Source organism: Tamandua tetradactyla, chromosome 15 (assembly GCF_023851605.1).
Source record: "Tamandua tetradactyla isolate mTamTet1 chromosome 15, mTamTet1.pri, whole genome shotgun sequence".
In the NCBI taxonomy this organism is placed as follows: domain Eukaryota; kingdom Metazoa; phylum Chordata; class Mammalia; order Pilosa; family Myrmecophagidae; genus Tamandua; species Tamandua tetradactyla.
This window is the reverse complement of record NC_135341.1, coordinates 49,255,821-49,274,107: the sequence shown is the minus strand read 5'-3', so window position 1 is coordinate 49,274,107 and position 18,287 is coordinate 49,255,821. Positions and strand designations below refer to the sequence as shown.

Sequence of the window (18,287 nt, the reverse complement as noted above, 5' to 3'; positions counted from 1 at the left end):
TCTTGTTTCTTGCCCTGCTTGTATGGTGCCTTTTCCCCCCTATCCTTAGGAGGGTCTACTTAGGTATTATAGACCCCAGCTGCATTTTCCCAGACCATACTGACCTCTTATCAGGAGGAAAGAGACACCTGTGTCGGTTTTCCCTGAGGGTGAGACCCAGCAGGTTGAAAGACTTTCCTGTGAAGTCTCTGTTTTTCTTATCCTTCCCAATATGTGGTGCTTGTCTGCCTGCAGGTCCCACCAGCATAAGATGATGCTGTACCTTTAACTTTGGCAGACTTCCTACTGGGGGTGTGGTAGAGACAGAGAAGAGGTTGTAGGCTGGCTTTAATGGCTTCAGATTACCAAGCCCTGGTGTCTGAATTACTTGAGGGAGGGATTCCACGTGAGTTGGGCTTCACCCCTCCCCTGGGGAAGGCACAGGCTCCAGAGAAGCCCTCAAATAAGCCTATTTCTGCCTATGCCTGGGGCAGTTGCAGCCATGTCACCGACATGGCCCCAGGAACTGTTCTGTACTGTTTCTGGTCATTTAGTAGTTGTTCTGGAGGACGAGCTAAAATGCAAACATTGCTAAGCCACCATCTTGATTTCTCTCATGTGTTTTGAATCCAATATTTGGTTTTTGAATATTTTCTCCCATTGAGTTGGCTGCCTCTTCACCTTTATAACAAAGTGCTTTGTGGCAAAGAAGCTTAGAAAAAGTGTCTTGAATCATTTCAATTTTGTTAAATTTGTAGAGACTTAGTTTGTGTCCTAGTATATGATATATCCTGGAGAACATTACATGTGCACTAGAGAAGAATGTATGTCCTGCTGTTCTGGGTTGTAGTGATCTATGTGTATTAGATCTAATTCATTTATCTTATTGTTTAGGTTCTCTATTTCCTTGTTGATCCTGTGTGTGGTTATTCTATCTGTAGCAGAGAATAATGTATTGAAGTTTCCCACTATTACTGTTGACATGTCTATAGCTCTTTTCAGTTCTTCCAATATGCCTCATGTACTTCGGAGCTCCTTGATTGGGAGCACACACATTATGATTATTATTTCTTCCTGGTGAATTGTCCCTTTTATTAATATGTAGTGTTCTTCTTTGTCTCTTATGATGTCTTTACATTTATAGTCTGTTTTGTCTGATATTAGTGTAGGTACTCCTGCTTTCTTTTGGTTACAGCTTGCTTTGAAGATCTTTTTCCATCCTTTCACTTTCAATAACTGTGTCTAGGATGCATCTCTTGTAAACAGCATATACATGGATTATGTTTTTTAATCCATTCTGTCAGTCTGTATCTTTTTTTTAAATTTTATTTTAACATTTGTTCCCCCTGTTATTTATTCTTATTCTATATGTTTCACTTGTTTGTTGATAAGGTAGATAAAAGGAGCATCAGACAGAAGGTTTTCACAGTTACACAGTCACATTGTGAAAGCTGTATCATTATACAATCATCTTGAAGAAAAATGGATTCTGATACACAGGTCTACATTTTCAGGGAGTTCCCTCCCGCCTCTCCATTACATCTTTTTTTTTAACTTTTTGCTTTTTGCATGGGCAGGCACCGGGAATTGAACTTGGGTCCTCTGGCATGGCAGGCAAGCATTCTTGCCTGCTGAGCCACTATGGCCCGCCCTCTCCATTACATCTTGACTAACAAGGTGATGTCTATTTAGTGTGTAAGAATAACCTCCAGGAAAACCTCTTGACTCTGTTTCGAATCTCTCAGCCATTGACACTTTGTTTTGTCTCATTTCACTCTTCCCCCTTTTGGTCGAGAAGGTTTCCTCAATCCTTTGATGCTGAGTCTCAGTTCATTCTAGGATTTCTGTCCCACATCGCCAGGAAGGTCCACATCCCTGGGGGTCATGTCCCATGTAGACAGGGGGAGGGCAGTGAGTTTGCTTGTTGTGTTGGCTGGAGAGAGAGGCCACATCCGAGCAACAAAAGAGGTTCTCTTGGGGGTGACTCTTAGGTCTAATTTTAAGTAGTCTTGACGTATCCTTTGTGGGGTTAAGTTTCATATGAACAAACCCCAAAACTGGGGACTCAGCCTATTGCTTTGGTTGTCCCACTGCTTGGGAGAATATCAAGAATTCAACTTGGGGAAGTTGAATTTTCCCCCTTTCTCACCTTTCCCTGAAGGGGACTTTGCAAATACTTTTTTATTTTCAGTCTGTATCTTTTAATTGGTGAGTTTAGTCCATTAACATTCCAAGAAATTACTGTAAAAGGAGCTCTTGATTCTACATCTTATCTTTTAGTTTTTGTCAGATCTATTATTTTCCTTCTCTCTCTCTTTTCCTTTAAATTGCCTTTACTCATATTCTTCAATTTTGTGCCCTCCTCCAGACCTCCCTCTCCTGTCTTTTTTTTTATCAGCTGACAGGGCTCCCTTTAGTAATTCTCGTAGAGCTTGTGGCTTGTTGACTAGTTCTTGCAATTCTTTCTTTATCTTCGAAGATTTTGATCTTCTCCCTCGATTTTGAAGGATAACTTGGCTGGATAAAGAATTTCTTGGTTGAAAGCCTTTATCATTCAGGATCTTAAAATTATCATCCCACTGCCTTCTTGCTTCCATGGTGCCTATTGAATAGTCTGACGTCAGTCTTATGCATTTTCCTTTGTATGTAGTAAATTGCTTTTCTCATACTGCTTTCAAGACCTCTGTTTCTCTTCAGCATGTGACACCCTGATTAATATGTGTCTTGGAGTGGGCTTGTTTGGATTTATTTTATTTGGAGTTTGCTGGGCCTGTTTGACATGCATATTCACATCATTTATAAGGATTGGGAAGTTTTATCCAATTATGTCTTCCCAACCCTTTACTCTTCTCTTCTCCTTCTGGGACACCAGTAATTCTTATATTTTCCCACCTCTTGTTGTCCATCATTTTCCTAAGATAGAGTTGTATTTTTTCCATCTTTGTTGCCATTTGTTCTTTTGTGCACTCTAGTTCTGTTCTGTGTTCTAGCTCAGTTATTCTTCCTTCTGCTTCTTTGAATCTGCTATCATGTTTCTCCAGTATATTTTTTATTTGGCCTATTGAATCTTTCATTTCTGTGAGATCTGGTTTCTGTTTAACCTCCTGAATTCTTTATACTCTTCTAGTGTCTTCCTGATATCCTTTATTTCTTTATAAATATCTGTTCTAGTCTGCTGGCTGCTGGAATGCAATATACCAGAAACTGAATGGCTTTTAAAAAGGGGAATTTAATGAGTTGCTAGTTTACAGTTCTAAGGCCGAGAAAATGTCCCAATTAAAACAAGTCTATAGAAATGTCCAGTCAAAGGCATTCAGGGAAAGATACCTTGGTTCAAGAAGGCCATGAAGTTCAGGGTTTCTCTCTCAAGTGAGAAGGCACATGGCGAACACAGTCAGGGCTTCTCTCTCGGCTGGAAGGGCACATGGTGAATACGGTGTCATCTGCTAGCTTTGTCTACTGGCTTCCTGTTTCATAAAGCTCCCCGGGAGGCATTTTCCTTCTTCATCTCCAAAGGTCGCTGACTGGTGGGCTCTCTGCTTTGTGGTGCTGCAGCATTCTGCTCTCTCTGAATCTCTCTCTCCAAAATGTTTCCTCTTTTATAGGACTTCAGAAACTAATCAAGACCCACTCAAATGGGTCTAATCCAGTTTAACAATCATTCTTGACTAAATCACATCAAGCAGGGAGATGATCTCATTACAGTTTCATATATACAGTATTGAATAAGGATTATTCTACCTTTAAGAAATGGGATTTATACCAAAACATGGCTTTTCTTAGGGGGCATATATCCTTTCAAACCAGCACAATATCCTTGAGTAGTTGTTCCATATTCTGTGTTCCCTCTGGATTTTTGATTTGGCTGTTTGGTTGGGACATTTCTGCTGGGATCTTCATGTGTTTTGTGATTTTCTTTTGTGTTTGGGGCATTTGATTATCTTGATATGGTTATTGTGCAAGTTGGTTTCCTTCACTCTTCTAAAGTTTTGTATTTACTTAGTTTTTGCTGAATGTTTCCTTTTACACTTTGTTGGTTATTCTCTGCTAAATCAAGGTCCAGATCTCATGTAGGGTATACAATTCAACGTAATACAATTCACTTAAGTTGAATTGTATACTTCTCTTGTAAGGTAGGCCAGAGTGCATGGGTACTCCATTGGCAGAATGGCTGACTACCATATAGGAGACCCAAGGTGGACTCCTCACCTATGCACACACACACAAAAAAAAGTGCAAGAAGAGAAAAACGATAATAATAAAATAAAATAATAATATAATAAAAATACAAAACACAAAGACAAGAATCACAACAAAATACACCTTGACAGTGTAGACAGCAGAATCAAAAGGAGACACCCCAGGACACACTGGGAGTGATGTCAGGCTGGAGCCCACCAGAGGGAGAGAAATATAAGGGAAAAATAATAATGGTAATAATAAAAGTAAGTGAAATGGAATAATAAGAAATAATATGTGAAATAAAATATAGGAAATGAGTAAAATATAATAAAGTATAAAAACTAAGAAAAATAATGAAAAGGACAATTGTTAATAAAAATGTATAGAAAGAATATGTTTTAAAAGGAGGGAAATAAAGAAGGAATATTAAGAAGGAAAAAAAATTTTTAAATGAAATAAAAAAATGAAGACCTAGGCAGATAGGAAGTTAGCTTGCCTGCAGTTACTCCCTAGCAGGTGGCGATTGTGAAGCTCTTCCTCCCTCAGGCTTTCCCCTCCATGTCTGGTGCAGCCAACCTGCACTTACTGCATCTGGCCACAGATGGCACACTTGAGTCTCCTCCTCCCTCAGTGGCCCGTCCTGGCCAGAATGACTCTAGATTTGTGTGCTCAGCAGGGGGGATGCTCTGGAAGGGAGCCTGTTCTACCAGGGGCATCTGGCTGGCAAGTCTTTCCCTGGGGACCATGGAGTTGACCAGCAGGTGGGGAATCAGCTGATCAGCAGCGCTTATGGGCCCACCAGATACTGCAAGTCTGGGTTGGCTTTTCCCATACCGGATGGGATGATCACTTCCCCTACCCCACGGTCCACTCCACAGTAGACAGTCACTGGCCTCCAGGTTCCCTGCAGTTGCTGCCCACCGCAGCCACATTGGGAGGCTTCCCCAACCAGCAGCTTTGCAGGCTGGAGCCAAGGAGGGTCTGAAGACCCTCCTAAACTACTCACACACCAGGACCTGCAGTCCTAGACATTTTCTCCCCATCTTCTATCATGTTTCAAGGAGCAGGAGTGAATGCCCTCTGCTCTGGTCTGCCATCTTTGTCCCTGTGCATTTTGGTAAAGCACTTCAGAAGCATAAAACACCTATTCTGGGACAAGTACTTGAAGAGACATGGAAATGACTTTTAGCAGTGTAAGTGTCTAACGATAAGATAATGGGTAAATGACAATAGTGACTATTTATTGAGCATTGCTGTATCCCAGGCTATAGTCAGGAAATGGAGACTTACTCTGCTAATAACTGGAATTGATGTTTTAATCTGTTTCTCATGGAGCTTCCTAAAGTTAGGTGAGTTTTGAACTGGGCTTTGAAGAAAATAGAAAAGTGTGAATTCACATATAGGAAGCAGGAGGTGAATGGCTTACCATGGAGGTGGGGATAAAATAAATTATATCTGAGATATGGGAAGTGAAGTAACTTGTTCACTTACCAAGTGTCATGTAGCTGCTGTGGCTCAGTGAGTTGAGGAGTGACATTGTGCTAAGGGCTTGATTATTTAATTAATGGTAGAGGATTGATTAAGGCAAAAACAGTGTGTTTTTTTACAATACACAGAGCCTACTCAGATTTTACCAATTGTACATGTACTATTTGTGTGTGTGTGTGTGTGTATGTATAATTCTATGCAGTTTTTTCACATATGTGGCTACATGTAACTACTACCAAACTCAAGATACAGAGCTTGTATCTTACCACAAGGTTTCCACAGGCCACCCCTCTGCAGTAACCCCTAACCCAGTTCCCTAAGCCCTGATAATCACAAATCTGTTTTCCATGTCTTTAATTTTGTTAATTTTAATACTATGTAAATGAAATCACAAAGTACATAACTTTTGGAGATTGGCTTTTCCCATTTAGCATAATGCCCTTGAGGGTCATTGAAGTTACTGGGTGTATCAGTCATTTGTTCCATTTTATTGCTGAAAAGTATTCCACATTATATGGATGTACTGTAGTATGTTTAATCTTTTGTCTGTTAAAAGATGTTTGGGTAATTTGCAGTTTTTGAATAAAATAAATAAATCTGTGGTGAACATTCATGTATAAATTTCTTTGTAAATATACAATTTCATTTTTCTGGAATAAATGATCTCAGTTGCTCTATGATATTGTATTTTTAGTTTTAAAAGAAATGGTCCATAACCAGATAAAGTCTTGAAACCTACAGGGGCCACCCTTTCCGGAACATCAGCTAGTTCCATCTCTCTACCCCTTATTATTGACAGCCATTCCAACATGAAAGGTTAAAATGAGCATAGTCCAAATACTCCTATAGAGTAGGAGAAAGATCAAAGATGATGGTGGAGTTAAACAGAGAGGTAGGGTTAAACAAACAAGTATGGTTGCTGAATCACTATATTGATATTTCTTTTAGTCTCCAGTATCTTAGAGTAGCTAAAAGTAAAAACCTAAAATTGTGAAATATTAACCCATACTTAACTCTGAAATCTGTTCTACAAGTAATTGTTGTGCTGTGCTTAGAAATGTCATATTTTTTAAATCTATCTTATTACTTACTCATGCATTATTTATTTTTAGGGAGTGGAGCAACTGCTGTGGTCCAAGCAGCATATTGTGCCCCTAAGAAGGAGAAAGTGGCAATCAAACGGATTAACCTTGAGAAATGTCAAACTAGCATGGATGAACTCCTGGTATGCATATTTCATATATCTTACATAGAGACATACTCCTATATAATCTTGATAAATAAGAAGAAAAAATTAGTTATAATCCTGTCACTCTGAGGTTAGCATTTGCCAAAAGTCTTTCAGACTAATTTAAATATATTTGTATTTTACAACAATCATTTACTTTTTTATTGAATAATTTATCAGAAAATCTTTGCGTGTAAATATGGATCAATATTTTCTTTTTTTTCATTTTCAATGTATGTGCAGTATACTGTTAAATAGTAGGCAGACCATGATTTATTTAACCTGTACCGTAGTATTGGATAATTATTTTCTTTCCTCTTTTTTTTTTTTTAAACTGTTGAAATGATGCTTTCCTTACTTCTCAAGTTTCCTTAAAGTAATATGCTTCCTGGGTTACATGGAATATTCTTTTCAAAGGCTTTTGGGTCTTGGAAACATGGTATCAATTTGCATTCTGATCGTTGATGCAAGATGAGAGAGGAACCCCTAGGCTGAATTGGCTTCTCAAGGGGTAGGGAAAGAAAGAAGCAAAGTATCAGTAGCTAGAAGAGACGTTCTGTGGCATTGAAATCTTTTCAAGAGGAATTGTCTTGTACTTTTATGTACTGACCCTCAGAATCGTTTTAACTATGTGGTAAGGGCTTATCAAAGGAAATGAGTTGGTTTTTAAATCAAATTTTTAATCCCTGATTCATCTAAGAATTTCATGGTGTTCACTTTGATATTTAGGTCATTGATCTATGTTGAGTTAATTTTTGTATATGATGTGAGGTAGGGATCTATTTTTAAGTTTTAGATGTACTTCACTAAATTTATTTAATAAGTCCATTAATGGCTGCAACCCATACTGTGACATATACAGGGCTATACAAAGCAGCATTGAGACCCTTTTTAGGCAGTGGCAGTGATAATGGAAAGGAAGGGGAAAATTGTTAGTACTAAAATGAGTACTCCATGAAAACAGAGCTTTGGTTTTTTCACCCTTATATGAATGAGTAAATGAATGAATAAATTTGAAGTAGAGGAAAAATGCCTACTTTAAGGTAATTAAAAAACTAGGGAGTAACTGGTGCAAATCAAGGTGAGTTTCATGAAAGAGTGAAGCCTCCATTAAAAAATGCCTCAGAGTGGTTCAGCAGTAGAATATTTGCCTTCCATGTTGGAGACCTGGGTTCAATTCCAGACCATGCACCTAAAAAAAACAAAAAAAAGGAAGAGGAAAAAAATGCTTCAGAAAGCTTTAGGTGAAGAACTGAAAGGTTTACACCAAAGATCTGGCATTAGCAGAGAGTAGAGAACCTTTAAGAAAGCAGTTTCATTACTAATGAACTGCTTAGTTCATTACTAATGAACTGCTTAGTAGGGATGGAATTCACTTTAAGGTATTAAGGAGGCTGCTCGGAAATTTACGTCAGAATGTATATACCACTCTTGCAAAGCATTTATCTGTTTACTTTTCTTATTGAAAGAAAGGTAAAAAGGATAACTTTAGGGGGAGTTAAGGCAAAAGTCCCTCTCCTCCTTTATTTATTTATATATTTTCTTTCTAAATTTCATTTATTTTGTTATTATATGTTATTTTATTTTTTTGTTTCCCTCTCCTTTAAATGTAAGAGTAGGAAAGAAAAGGAATACAAAGAAAGAAAGAATAGTTAAGGCCCTTCTCATCTTTGAATTTTATGATTCTCTGGTATACCAGTCTCCTATTAGAAAACTTTTGTTGTGCCCCCTTTCAAATTAATGCTCAAATAACCCTTCATGTTAAGGCCTTCCACGATTTGACCACAACTCTTCTTTGATTTAATATTTCATTACTCATTTGCCACATATATGTTGTTCTGTATATTTCCTCTTATGTGTACATCTCTTATTAGTTCTAATCCTGTATAAATATGTCAATAGGTGGGTGCTTATTTTAGTTCCTTCTTCCTTTTCTTTCGTATTACTTAGCTTTTAGTACAGAAGACTGTGCTGTTAACTTTGGAGGCTACAAAGATACATATGATAAGGTCCTTGCCATAAAAGAATTTACGTTCAAGTAGAGAATATATGTCTTATTTAAAAGTCTTTCTTATTATTTGCTTATTTATTGTTGAATATTCATTAATGAAATAATATTAATGATTAATATTTCTTTGATAATGTTCATTGGATGAATATTACTGAATAAACAGTATTCATTTGATATATTAATATTTCATTAATATTATTAATGAATAGTTGCTTATTCATAATGAATAGTTGCTTATTCATTAATTATTTTTAGGGAGTAGAGAAATTACTATGGTCCACATAGCATATGCACTTTTTATGATTCACGAATTATGGGAAACTTTAACACAATTAATTTTATTGAACAAATACATTTACCAGGGGCTGTAGGACCATTATATACATGAATAAATAAAAAGCTGTAAAAGTGCTGTAAGATATCATTCATCCAGTAAATATCTTTTGAAGGTATACTGTGTGCCGGGCATAATAAGTGCCATGAATGCAGTTTTAGCTCTCATTGAGCTTACAATTTTGTGGGTGGTACAGAAGTAAATAGACAATTATTGTATACTATGCTGAGTTCTACAATGATTAGAAATTCACTTTTAAGTAACTGCCTTCATGGAGCTGTCAGTCTATTGGGGAAAGACAAATAAGCACACAGTGGACTCTTAAATACCTGATGTGCTGTGGTGGGAGGAGATACACACACACAGGGTGCCAGGAAGACAAGAGAAAGGGCATCTAACTAATTTTGGAGAGCTGGAAGGAAATTATACTTAGGCTGTTATCAGAAGAAAGAATAGGAGTTAGGCAGAGATGATAGGGGAAGTGAATTTGAGGCAGAAAGAACAATAAAAGAAAATGTCCAGGGGTAGAGAAAACCAAGCTCATTTGAAGTTTACTGGGGCTGTATCATGGGATTGGGGTATGTTTGAGTGGGGTTAGTCGAGGGGGTAAGAATGAGAACAGAGAAGTAAGCAGGGCCTTGGTCACACAGGGCCTTATAAGACATTTGATCACACCAAATTTAATTTAAATTTATTAAGTGAGAAAAATGATTTAGGTTTCTAGTCTGAATTTAGTTTATGATCCTTGTTAAATGATTTTAGTCCCTGTTTCAATATGTTTCTCTTTGTTGTGAGAATTGTTAATTATCTCACAGAAATGAATGAACTAATATTTTGCAAAAACAAAACAACAGAATATCTGCTATTTTTGATAGTAAAACCAGATTTCCCAAGATGGCTTTCAGGGCTACCTTGAAGTAAAATACGTATCCCAGTAGAGGCCTCATATGGTTCTGTGCCAGGGTGTGATAAATAGCACTTATTTCTGGATTCAGAGATTATTAATGTAATGAGCAGAAGGATCATTAAGAGTCAGACTGGGGGAAACCAAGTGATTTTTGTTTTTGTTTTTGGTTTTGGTTTAACCATTCTTAAAAGAGGTTACGGCCATGGAGATCCCAGTAAGGTTGTAACATAGTATTGGGATTCCCAAATCTGCTAACTTGTGTTTGTTTTAGACTTGCATATAATGAGTTATGTTTTCTCTTTTTTTTGTAGAAAGAAATTCAAGCCATGAGTCAGTGCCATCATCCTAATATTGTGTCTTATTACACGTCTTTTGTGGTAAAAGATGAGCTATGGCTAGTAATGAAGCTGCTAAGTGGAGGTGAGTAGAGTACAATGAAATGTTAACTTCTATGGGTTGGAAAGCTAATACAAGTTTTCTTCTTTTCATTCTGGTTTAGTTTTCTTGGATATTTGCAATTTGAGGAAATACTGAAAATATAGTATCTGTTAAAGATGTTAATTTATGAGCTGAGACAGATTCCACACATGGCATTTACTTATCATGCTTCTTAAATCTCTCTTAATCTAGGATGGTTCCCTCCTCCTTCTCCCTTTCCATGACAGAACATTGTTGTCTGGTCTAGTTATCTTGTAGAATGTCCCACATTCTGGATTTATCTGATTATTTCCTCTTTGTAGTTTTAATTATTTGATTCTATATTCCTCTATTTCTTACAGATTAAAAATTAGATATAAAGCCTTTATTAGATTAAGGTTTAGTATTTTGGGTTATGCATCATATCAGGAAGCATTTGCTGTCTGATTATATATTCTTTAATAGTGATGCAATTTTGCTGAAGAATATGGCAGTTGGACTTCTCCATGGAAAAGTTAACTTTTTACTGTTTGCAACTAGTAAGTTATCTGTGATATAATTTCGGCAAGTGAGTCTCTAATTCCCCATTAGTCCTTCATCTAATGATTTTAGCATACATTGACAATCTTTGTTTGAATAAATTATTTAGTTAGGGGTTGTAAGGTAATGATTTTTCATATTGAATCTTCTTTTACTTTCATAAACTGACATTCTCCTGTGAAGAAAAACTGTGCCTTATCAACTGAGGCTATTTGATTAATCCATACTGCAATTCCTACTGAAAAGACAGGATAAATACTTCTTTCTTTTTTTTTTTTAGGTACTAATTTTCAGTCAAGAGTGGTCATGGTCAGTGGTAGCCAATGAGAGATTTTTTTTTCTTTCCCAGTTGGTTAGGGCTTTCATTTTATTATCTTAGACTCATGAATTTTCACATATTCAGTGAGTGTTAGTCAAATATACTTTTCATTTTGGTGCTCAAGTTGTCCAAAATCTTGTTAGTAGATCTTTAAGCATGTTCTTTTATCTTTTTGACATGAACCCATCAGTTTTTGATACTTCCTTGCATTTTGGGTTAAGATTTCCAAGGTTCACTTTTTTATTCCTTTTCCTAGACCCAGAATCAGCCACTTCTCTAGAAACTCTGGTATATTTTGTTCAAGTATGCTATTTCAAAAGTATGACTTAGGGGCCATGGTGGCTCAGCAGGCAAGAATGCTTGCCTGCCATGCCAGAGGACCTGGGTTCGATTCCCTGTGCCTACCCATGTAAAAAAAAAAAAAAAGAGTAGAAAAGTATAACTTAGGTCCTTGGGGTACTCATTGCTACTGTGGTGTCAATGTTTCTAGTTTATGTTAATTGACGGAACTTGGAAATACAATATACTGAAAAGAAATCATCATTTGACATTAATATTTCCAATTCAAATTTAACATTAGAGGGTTTTTTTTAATTTTTAAAAATTAAAAAAAAATTTTTTTATATAACAACATATAAACACGAACTTTCTTACCATATGATCATTCCATTTTTGGCATATAATCAATAACACAGTGTCATCACATAGTTGTATATTCATCACCATGATCATTTCTTAGAATATTTGCATCAATTCAGAGAAAGAAATAAAAAGAAAAAATTCATACATACCATACCCCTAACCCCTACCTCTTAATTAACTTCCAGTATTTCCATCTACCCAATATATTTTAGCCTGTTTCCCCTATTTTTTTTCTATACCCCTTACCACTCCCTTTCATTGATCATTAGCATTTCAGTTCTACTAAATTTATTTTAACATTTGTTGCCCCTATTATTTATTTTTTATCCATATGTTTTACTCACCTGTCCATAAGGTAGATAAAAGAAGTATCAGACACAAGGTTTTCACTATCACATAGTAACATTGCAAAAGCTATATCATACAATCATCTTCAAGAAACATGGCTACTGGAACACAGCTCTACATTTTCAGGCACTTCCCTCCAGCCTCTCCAATATACTTTTATTAAAAAAGGTGATATCTGTATAATGCGTAAGAATAACCTCCAGGATAACCTCTTGACTCTGTTTGAAATCTCTCAGCCATTGACACTTTATTTTGTCTCATTTCTCTCTTCCCCCTTTGGTCTAGAAGGTTTTCTCAGTCCCTTGATGCTGAATCCCAGCTCATTCTAGGATTTCTGTCCGACGTTGCCAGAAAAGTTTATACCCCTGGGAAAAATGTTCCATGTAGAGATGGGGAGGGCAGTGAGTTTGCTTGTCGTGTTGGCTAAGAGAGAGAGGCCACATCTGAACAACAAAAGAGGTTCTCTGGGGGTGACTCTTAGGCCTAATTTTCAGTAGGCTTGGCGTATCCTTTGTGGGGATAAGTTTCATATGAACAAACCCGAAGATTGAGGGCTCAGCCTATTGCTTTGGTTGTCCCCATTGCTTGTGAGAATATTAGGAATTCTCCACATGGGCAAGTCGAAATATTCCCCCTTTCTCACCATTCCCCCAAGGGGACTTTGCAAATACTTTTTTATTCACTGTTCAAACTACTCTTGGATTTATTGGGACATCACTTTGGACAAATCTACAAAATCTCATGCCCTGTTCAAGGTTCCATGTACTTATGGTGTTCAATGAAACTGTTTACAAAAGTTATATTGGGAAATGTGCTAATCAAAATATAAATTTTGTACCAAATAAAGATTTTTTGCTTTAGTCTCACACATAAGTTAAAGTTTTAAAATATGAATTACCATATATTTTCTGCACCTTGCAATATTGACATTCCTTTGTTCTTCCTCACACAAAAACATTTTTAATTTGTACATTTAGTCGCTAACGTATACTCTAGGCATTCCTAGATTATACCATCTTATTCTTTATCATCTGTCTTTCCTTTTGATTTCATTTGTGCCCCCAGCCCTCCTCCCTCTATCATTCTTACATTTAGCGTCATTCAGTGTACTAACTTTATTGTATTACAGTTATTGTGCTAAAAAATTATTTAATATTATAGTTGAATCTCTTTTCTCGTAAACAGAAAATCTGGGTCCCTAGTAGTAACCATAATTACTTATGTGTGTTTCCTGAAACATAAAATTTTTTCTACTTTTTTCCTTGCAATAAAATGTAAGTATTGCTTATTATCAACAGTACACTCTTGGCATATTTAGATTGAACGTTTTGTTAGTTACCTGAAGACCTATGCCGTGTAGTAAATTAGTCATTTTGCCAAGGCATAGATTTGAATTATATGCCAAGGTTGGTAGGACTACTAAGTGATTGAGCCTCCTGGACTTCCTTCATTGTGCTGCTAGGCATATATTTGTAAGAGAACTTAATTTTCCATTTTAGAAGGTAGGGTGCCAGGAAAGAGAATCCATGTTTGTTAAATTTGCAATTTGAATATTATCCCTCATGAACACCGTACTTCACCAGAGAGGTTATAAAGCAAAGAATTTTACAATTAATTTCCAGTTTTCTTACCTAGCAGTTTTATGTCATTGGGCAAATTTTTCATCTCTTTGAACTTACTTATTGTCTGTTAAATGGGAATACTTTTCTGCATTTCAGGGTATTTGTGAGGAATAAATGAGATGATGTATGTAAAACATCCACTATCATGCTGACATATAGGTGCACAAGAAATTTTTGTCATTAGTAATAATAATCCCTTGCTACGTGATGCTTTTCAGTGTAGCCAGAATCACCTTTTTGTTTCAATCCCATTAGTGACACACTGGAGAAACTGGATTGCTTTGTTAAAGGCCCTGTTCATATGATGGTTGGAAGCCTTGCTAACACCAGCCACCTTTCAAGATGGTGGTCAAGCATGGTTCTTTCAGTATGGACAGATATGGGAATATTAGGTAATACTGTATCTTTCATTATTGATCACCTATAGCATAATTTTCTTTATTTGTAATTTACAAAAATGTATAACCCAAAGTTTTTAATGTTTTGCAATATGTGTTCTGATGAATAAGAATAAATTCTTTCTCTGTTTAATTCTCTCATCCATACCATGCCTGCTCCTATGCAGGGTGATACATATATATTTAAGAATCTCTGTTTATTGCTCAGTGAGTATATGTCCCGGTAAAAACGGGACAGAACATGTAGTTGATTGTAATTTCTTTTAAATGTGGCGTTCTGTCCCTCCTGGTCTTAGGTTTCCTGAGACAGTGCCCATTTTTTTCCAGTCTATCACACAGCATATTTCCTGGAAGATAATTTTCAAGCATGTTCCAGGCATAATTCTTGTAAAAATTATAAATTACTTACATTTTTATGTTTCAACATGATCATTACATCCAAACTTTAAAAAAAAATTAACAATTTTGCATCATTTTCTTAGGAAAATGAACTCCTACTTCATAAATTGAATAAACATTCAAACTGAACAACTACATTAAACAGTGTTTAATAAGCAAAAGCTGGAACTAAGCATGGCTTTTAGGTTTTTTATTATAGGGAGAAACTATGTCAGGATTTAATAGTGCAATTAAAATGCCATTTATCCAATACTTATGCATTAGTGAATCAAACTGTTGGTTCCTTGCTTTCACGGACCTTATATTTAATAGGGGTAAATTATGAAATATTATATATAAAAAGTATGTACCGTGCTGTGAAGAAGTTATTAGGTGCTATGAGAGCAAGTAACAGAGAAATCTAACTTCTTGAAGGAGAATGGATGGAGTGGGGCAGGTAATATATAGCTGACACCTTCGGAATAGCCAGGTGAAACAGAGGTAGAGGTAGTCTCTGGCAAAGGATAGGAAAAGTGACCAGATAGAGGGAATACCACAGAAGAGTATCAGGAGGTAAGATGGAAGAGTATGATGCGTCTTGGGAACTAACGAGTCTTCAGAGTCTAGAGCAAAGAGAGTAAAAGGGGAGATGCCCATTGGATGAGGCTTACTGATAAGCAGGGGCTTGCTTTGAATAACTTAAAGATATAAACAACCAGAGATAACCGAAATATGTATTGGGTAACCAACATTGCACTGATAAAGAATTCAGTAAGCTTATTTATTGAGTTATAAATTGAATAGCTATTGTCACTTAAAGGCTCAACCAGGTGGGTGTCAATATTATAATAATTTTGTAATGTTCCCTTATAATTTTAATATTTTTTTGCTAATGAAAGCCCTGGTGTTAAATGTTGGGATTTATTAGTATATAAAATCAGCCTTTAGAAATTGGAAATCTTTTTTATTGAAATAGTTATTATAATCTATTAGCACCATACTACAATGTAAGATTTTCAGAAATCACAGTGATTAAGAAAGCTTCTGAGAGGAAAAGAGGAAGAAGTACCTGTAGGGCCTAAAGGGATGAAGTACAGAAATGCAGAAACCTAATTTAAATTCACTCTTAGTAAATTTTGTTGAGGGATGCCCTCAACTTTGTTATCTTCTAAGAGATAAAAAGTATGGGAACTTCCTTGGTCTAAACAGAACCCACATAATATTAATCGTGTCTGGCCTTGGATATTCAGACAACAGTGGGGAGGTCTGAAGGTCTAAATGGAATATTGAGACCAAGCAAATTGTGGCCCTTTGAAATCTTATGTGACTCAGAAAGACACTACAACCCCAGTGAATAAAGATGGTTAAAACTTACTATTAATACCAGTAACTAAGTTGAATGAGTGTCTTTTCATTAAATTAAGCTGAGGAAATGAACATGTTGTTTGAGCTATTAATTTGATGATCTATAATATTCAGATTTAACAAGTATCTTAAAGCAGCAGCTATTTACCACTTTTTCAATATTATTTTGATATTCAGTTATGATTTTCTCAGACAGTTAAAGTTTTGAATTGCTTTTTTAAGTGTTCTGTGACACTGGCTGTGGTGACATATTGCTAAAAGGCAGATGGAGATGGTTTTTTGGAATAGATATTCTACACTCTTTCTGTTTTGTTAGAAAATGTGTACCAAATCCTCTTGTTTTCCATTATTTGATTTACTTGCTTCTACTCTAAGGAATGCTTGGATTTCAACGGCAGCATTTCTCACAGTTGTCCAAGAACAACCTTCATCAGAGTAGCTTATGTCGTTAAAAATTCTTTTTAAAATACATATTCTTGGATAGTACCTCAAATCTCCTGAATGAGAGTTCCTAGTCTGGGAACCTATATTTTTAACTAGCTTACCAGATAGTTCCTTAACTTGTTAAATTTGAGAGCCAGTTATCCCTGTTGAATATTTCTTCCAGATTGTGCTGTTTGTGTTTTCTTAGCATGTTTTACCTTCACCTTTCCCTTAGGAAAAATTCTAGGAGGGAGGATTTTAAGCACCGTGGTTGAGTTAGATGCTGAGGAAATCACATAGCAAAGAAGGGGGACTTTCCAAGACCAGTATTTGTCACTTAAGCCTGGAAGTTTTGATAGACTGCTGATCCCTCACCTGTAAAAATTATATTGTTGGGAAGAGCCTGAAATTAAAAAGAAAGTAAGCCAGGGAAATTGGGGCCTTCTCATCTCAATTTTGTTCAGAATGTGTTATTGACATAGACTGGCAATGTGCATTGCTTTAGTTTCCTTGTTGATTATTTGGATGATGTAGCATCAGTAAAATCTTCTAAGATTTTGAAAAGAAACTCATGGCATCAGTTGCTTCCTCAACCTCTTTAAAAATACAGATCTATTATCTTTTTAATGTGTGTTAAGCTCTTTGTTGCTCTATTTCTTTGATCCACTGGATTGGAAGTTCCTTAAATTCAGCCATAATGCCAATATTCTGTGGCATCCAGTCATAATTTTTGTGTATAGTAGGGCTTAATTGTTGAATGAATAAACTAAGTTAAATTTTAATTCCTAGTATGACTTTCTCTCTTTGTATTCCTTATTTTAGGTATTCTGTAAGTTAAAAACATGTAACTTGGTTGATCTTGCTAAGCAGTACTTAATGTGACCTGAATTTTTCTGAAGAATGAACCATGTGACCCATTAGTTTAATCACTTTGCTTTGGGAATTAATGTGTGATTGATTAAACAAACACAACTTCTTCCTTAGGCATATCCCCCTCCTTGTGGATCACAACAGTAGAACGGGGAAAGAACCAAGTGTACTAATGCATTAGGAAAAGCAATCTGGAATCTGGAGCTCAGTGATTCGTTGTCTCTGGAAAGTAAACGTAAACTGCCTATCTCCTGTGGGGAGTGGTAGTAGCCTTGCTACTAGAGCATGAAAGAGGATCTGGGAATTTTATTCTCCTTTGTATGAACTTTTATTCACTTCTCTGTTTCAGCCCTTTTCTTCCTCTTCCCTCATTTTCCTTTGTCTGGTACTTGGTGTTTGTAATTTCAAGGCTCTCTGGAACTCTTAAGTGGGGATCCACTTTTTTCAATTGGCACACCTCTCTTCAGACACTGAAGTTTCAGATTTTTCCACTTTGTCTTAATCAGCTACTTTTTCTTTTTCTGCTTTCCTTCTTCCGAGAAACTGTTGACATTGCTCTTCTGCTATCTTCTTTTCTGTTTTCTTTTTCTTTCTGAATTTGTGAACTTTAATCAAGTTTATCAAGTTAGTGTATTTCAAGTGGGAACTAGAATGTGTTCACGTCTTCATAATTTCAAGGGATCCGCATAATCTACTTCTTTGCATGTATTTGAAAGTACATTTTTCCTTTTAAATTTATGAAGTAGAAGTATCTACCAGGGTAAGTTTTCAGCAGAAGAATATAAATGGCTGTTTTGATTTTAGTCTTGATTAGTGAGGTCTTGTGCCAAGAAATG

General features: G+C 36.1%; 1 protein-coding gene across 5 annotated transcripts in view; it reads left to right on the top strand.

Moving 5' to 3' along the window:
• The window catches only part of OXSR1 (oxidative stress responsive kinase 1), a 165,778-nt gene that overhangs the window by 20,618 nt on the left and 126,873 nt on the right, over positions 1–18,287 (top strand). For 2 of the 5 annotated variants that reach the window (XM_077129789.1, XM_077129790.1), the window contains exons 2-4: positions 6,762–6,874; positions 10,441–10,549; positions 14,273–14,409. In XM_077129789.1, the coding sequence (XP_076985904.1) occupies positions 10,521–10,549; positions 14,273–14,409 (166 nt within the window). In that variant the 5' untranslated portion in view covers positions 6,762–6,874; positions 10,441–10,520. Of the gene's footprint in view, positions 1–4,560; positions 5,355–6,761; positions 6,875–10,440; positions 10,550–14,272; positions 14,410–18,287 lie in introns of those variants that run through there. The other 3 variants (XM_077129787.1, XM_077129788.1, XM_077129791.1) reach the window with 2 other exon arrangements.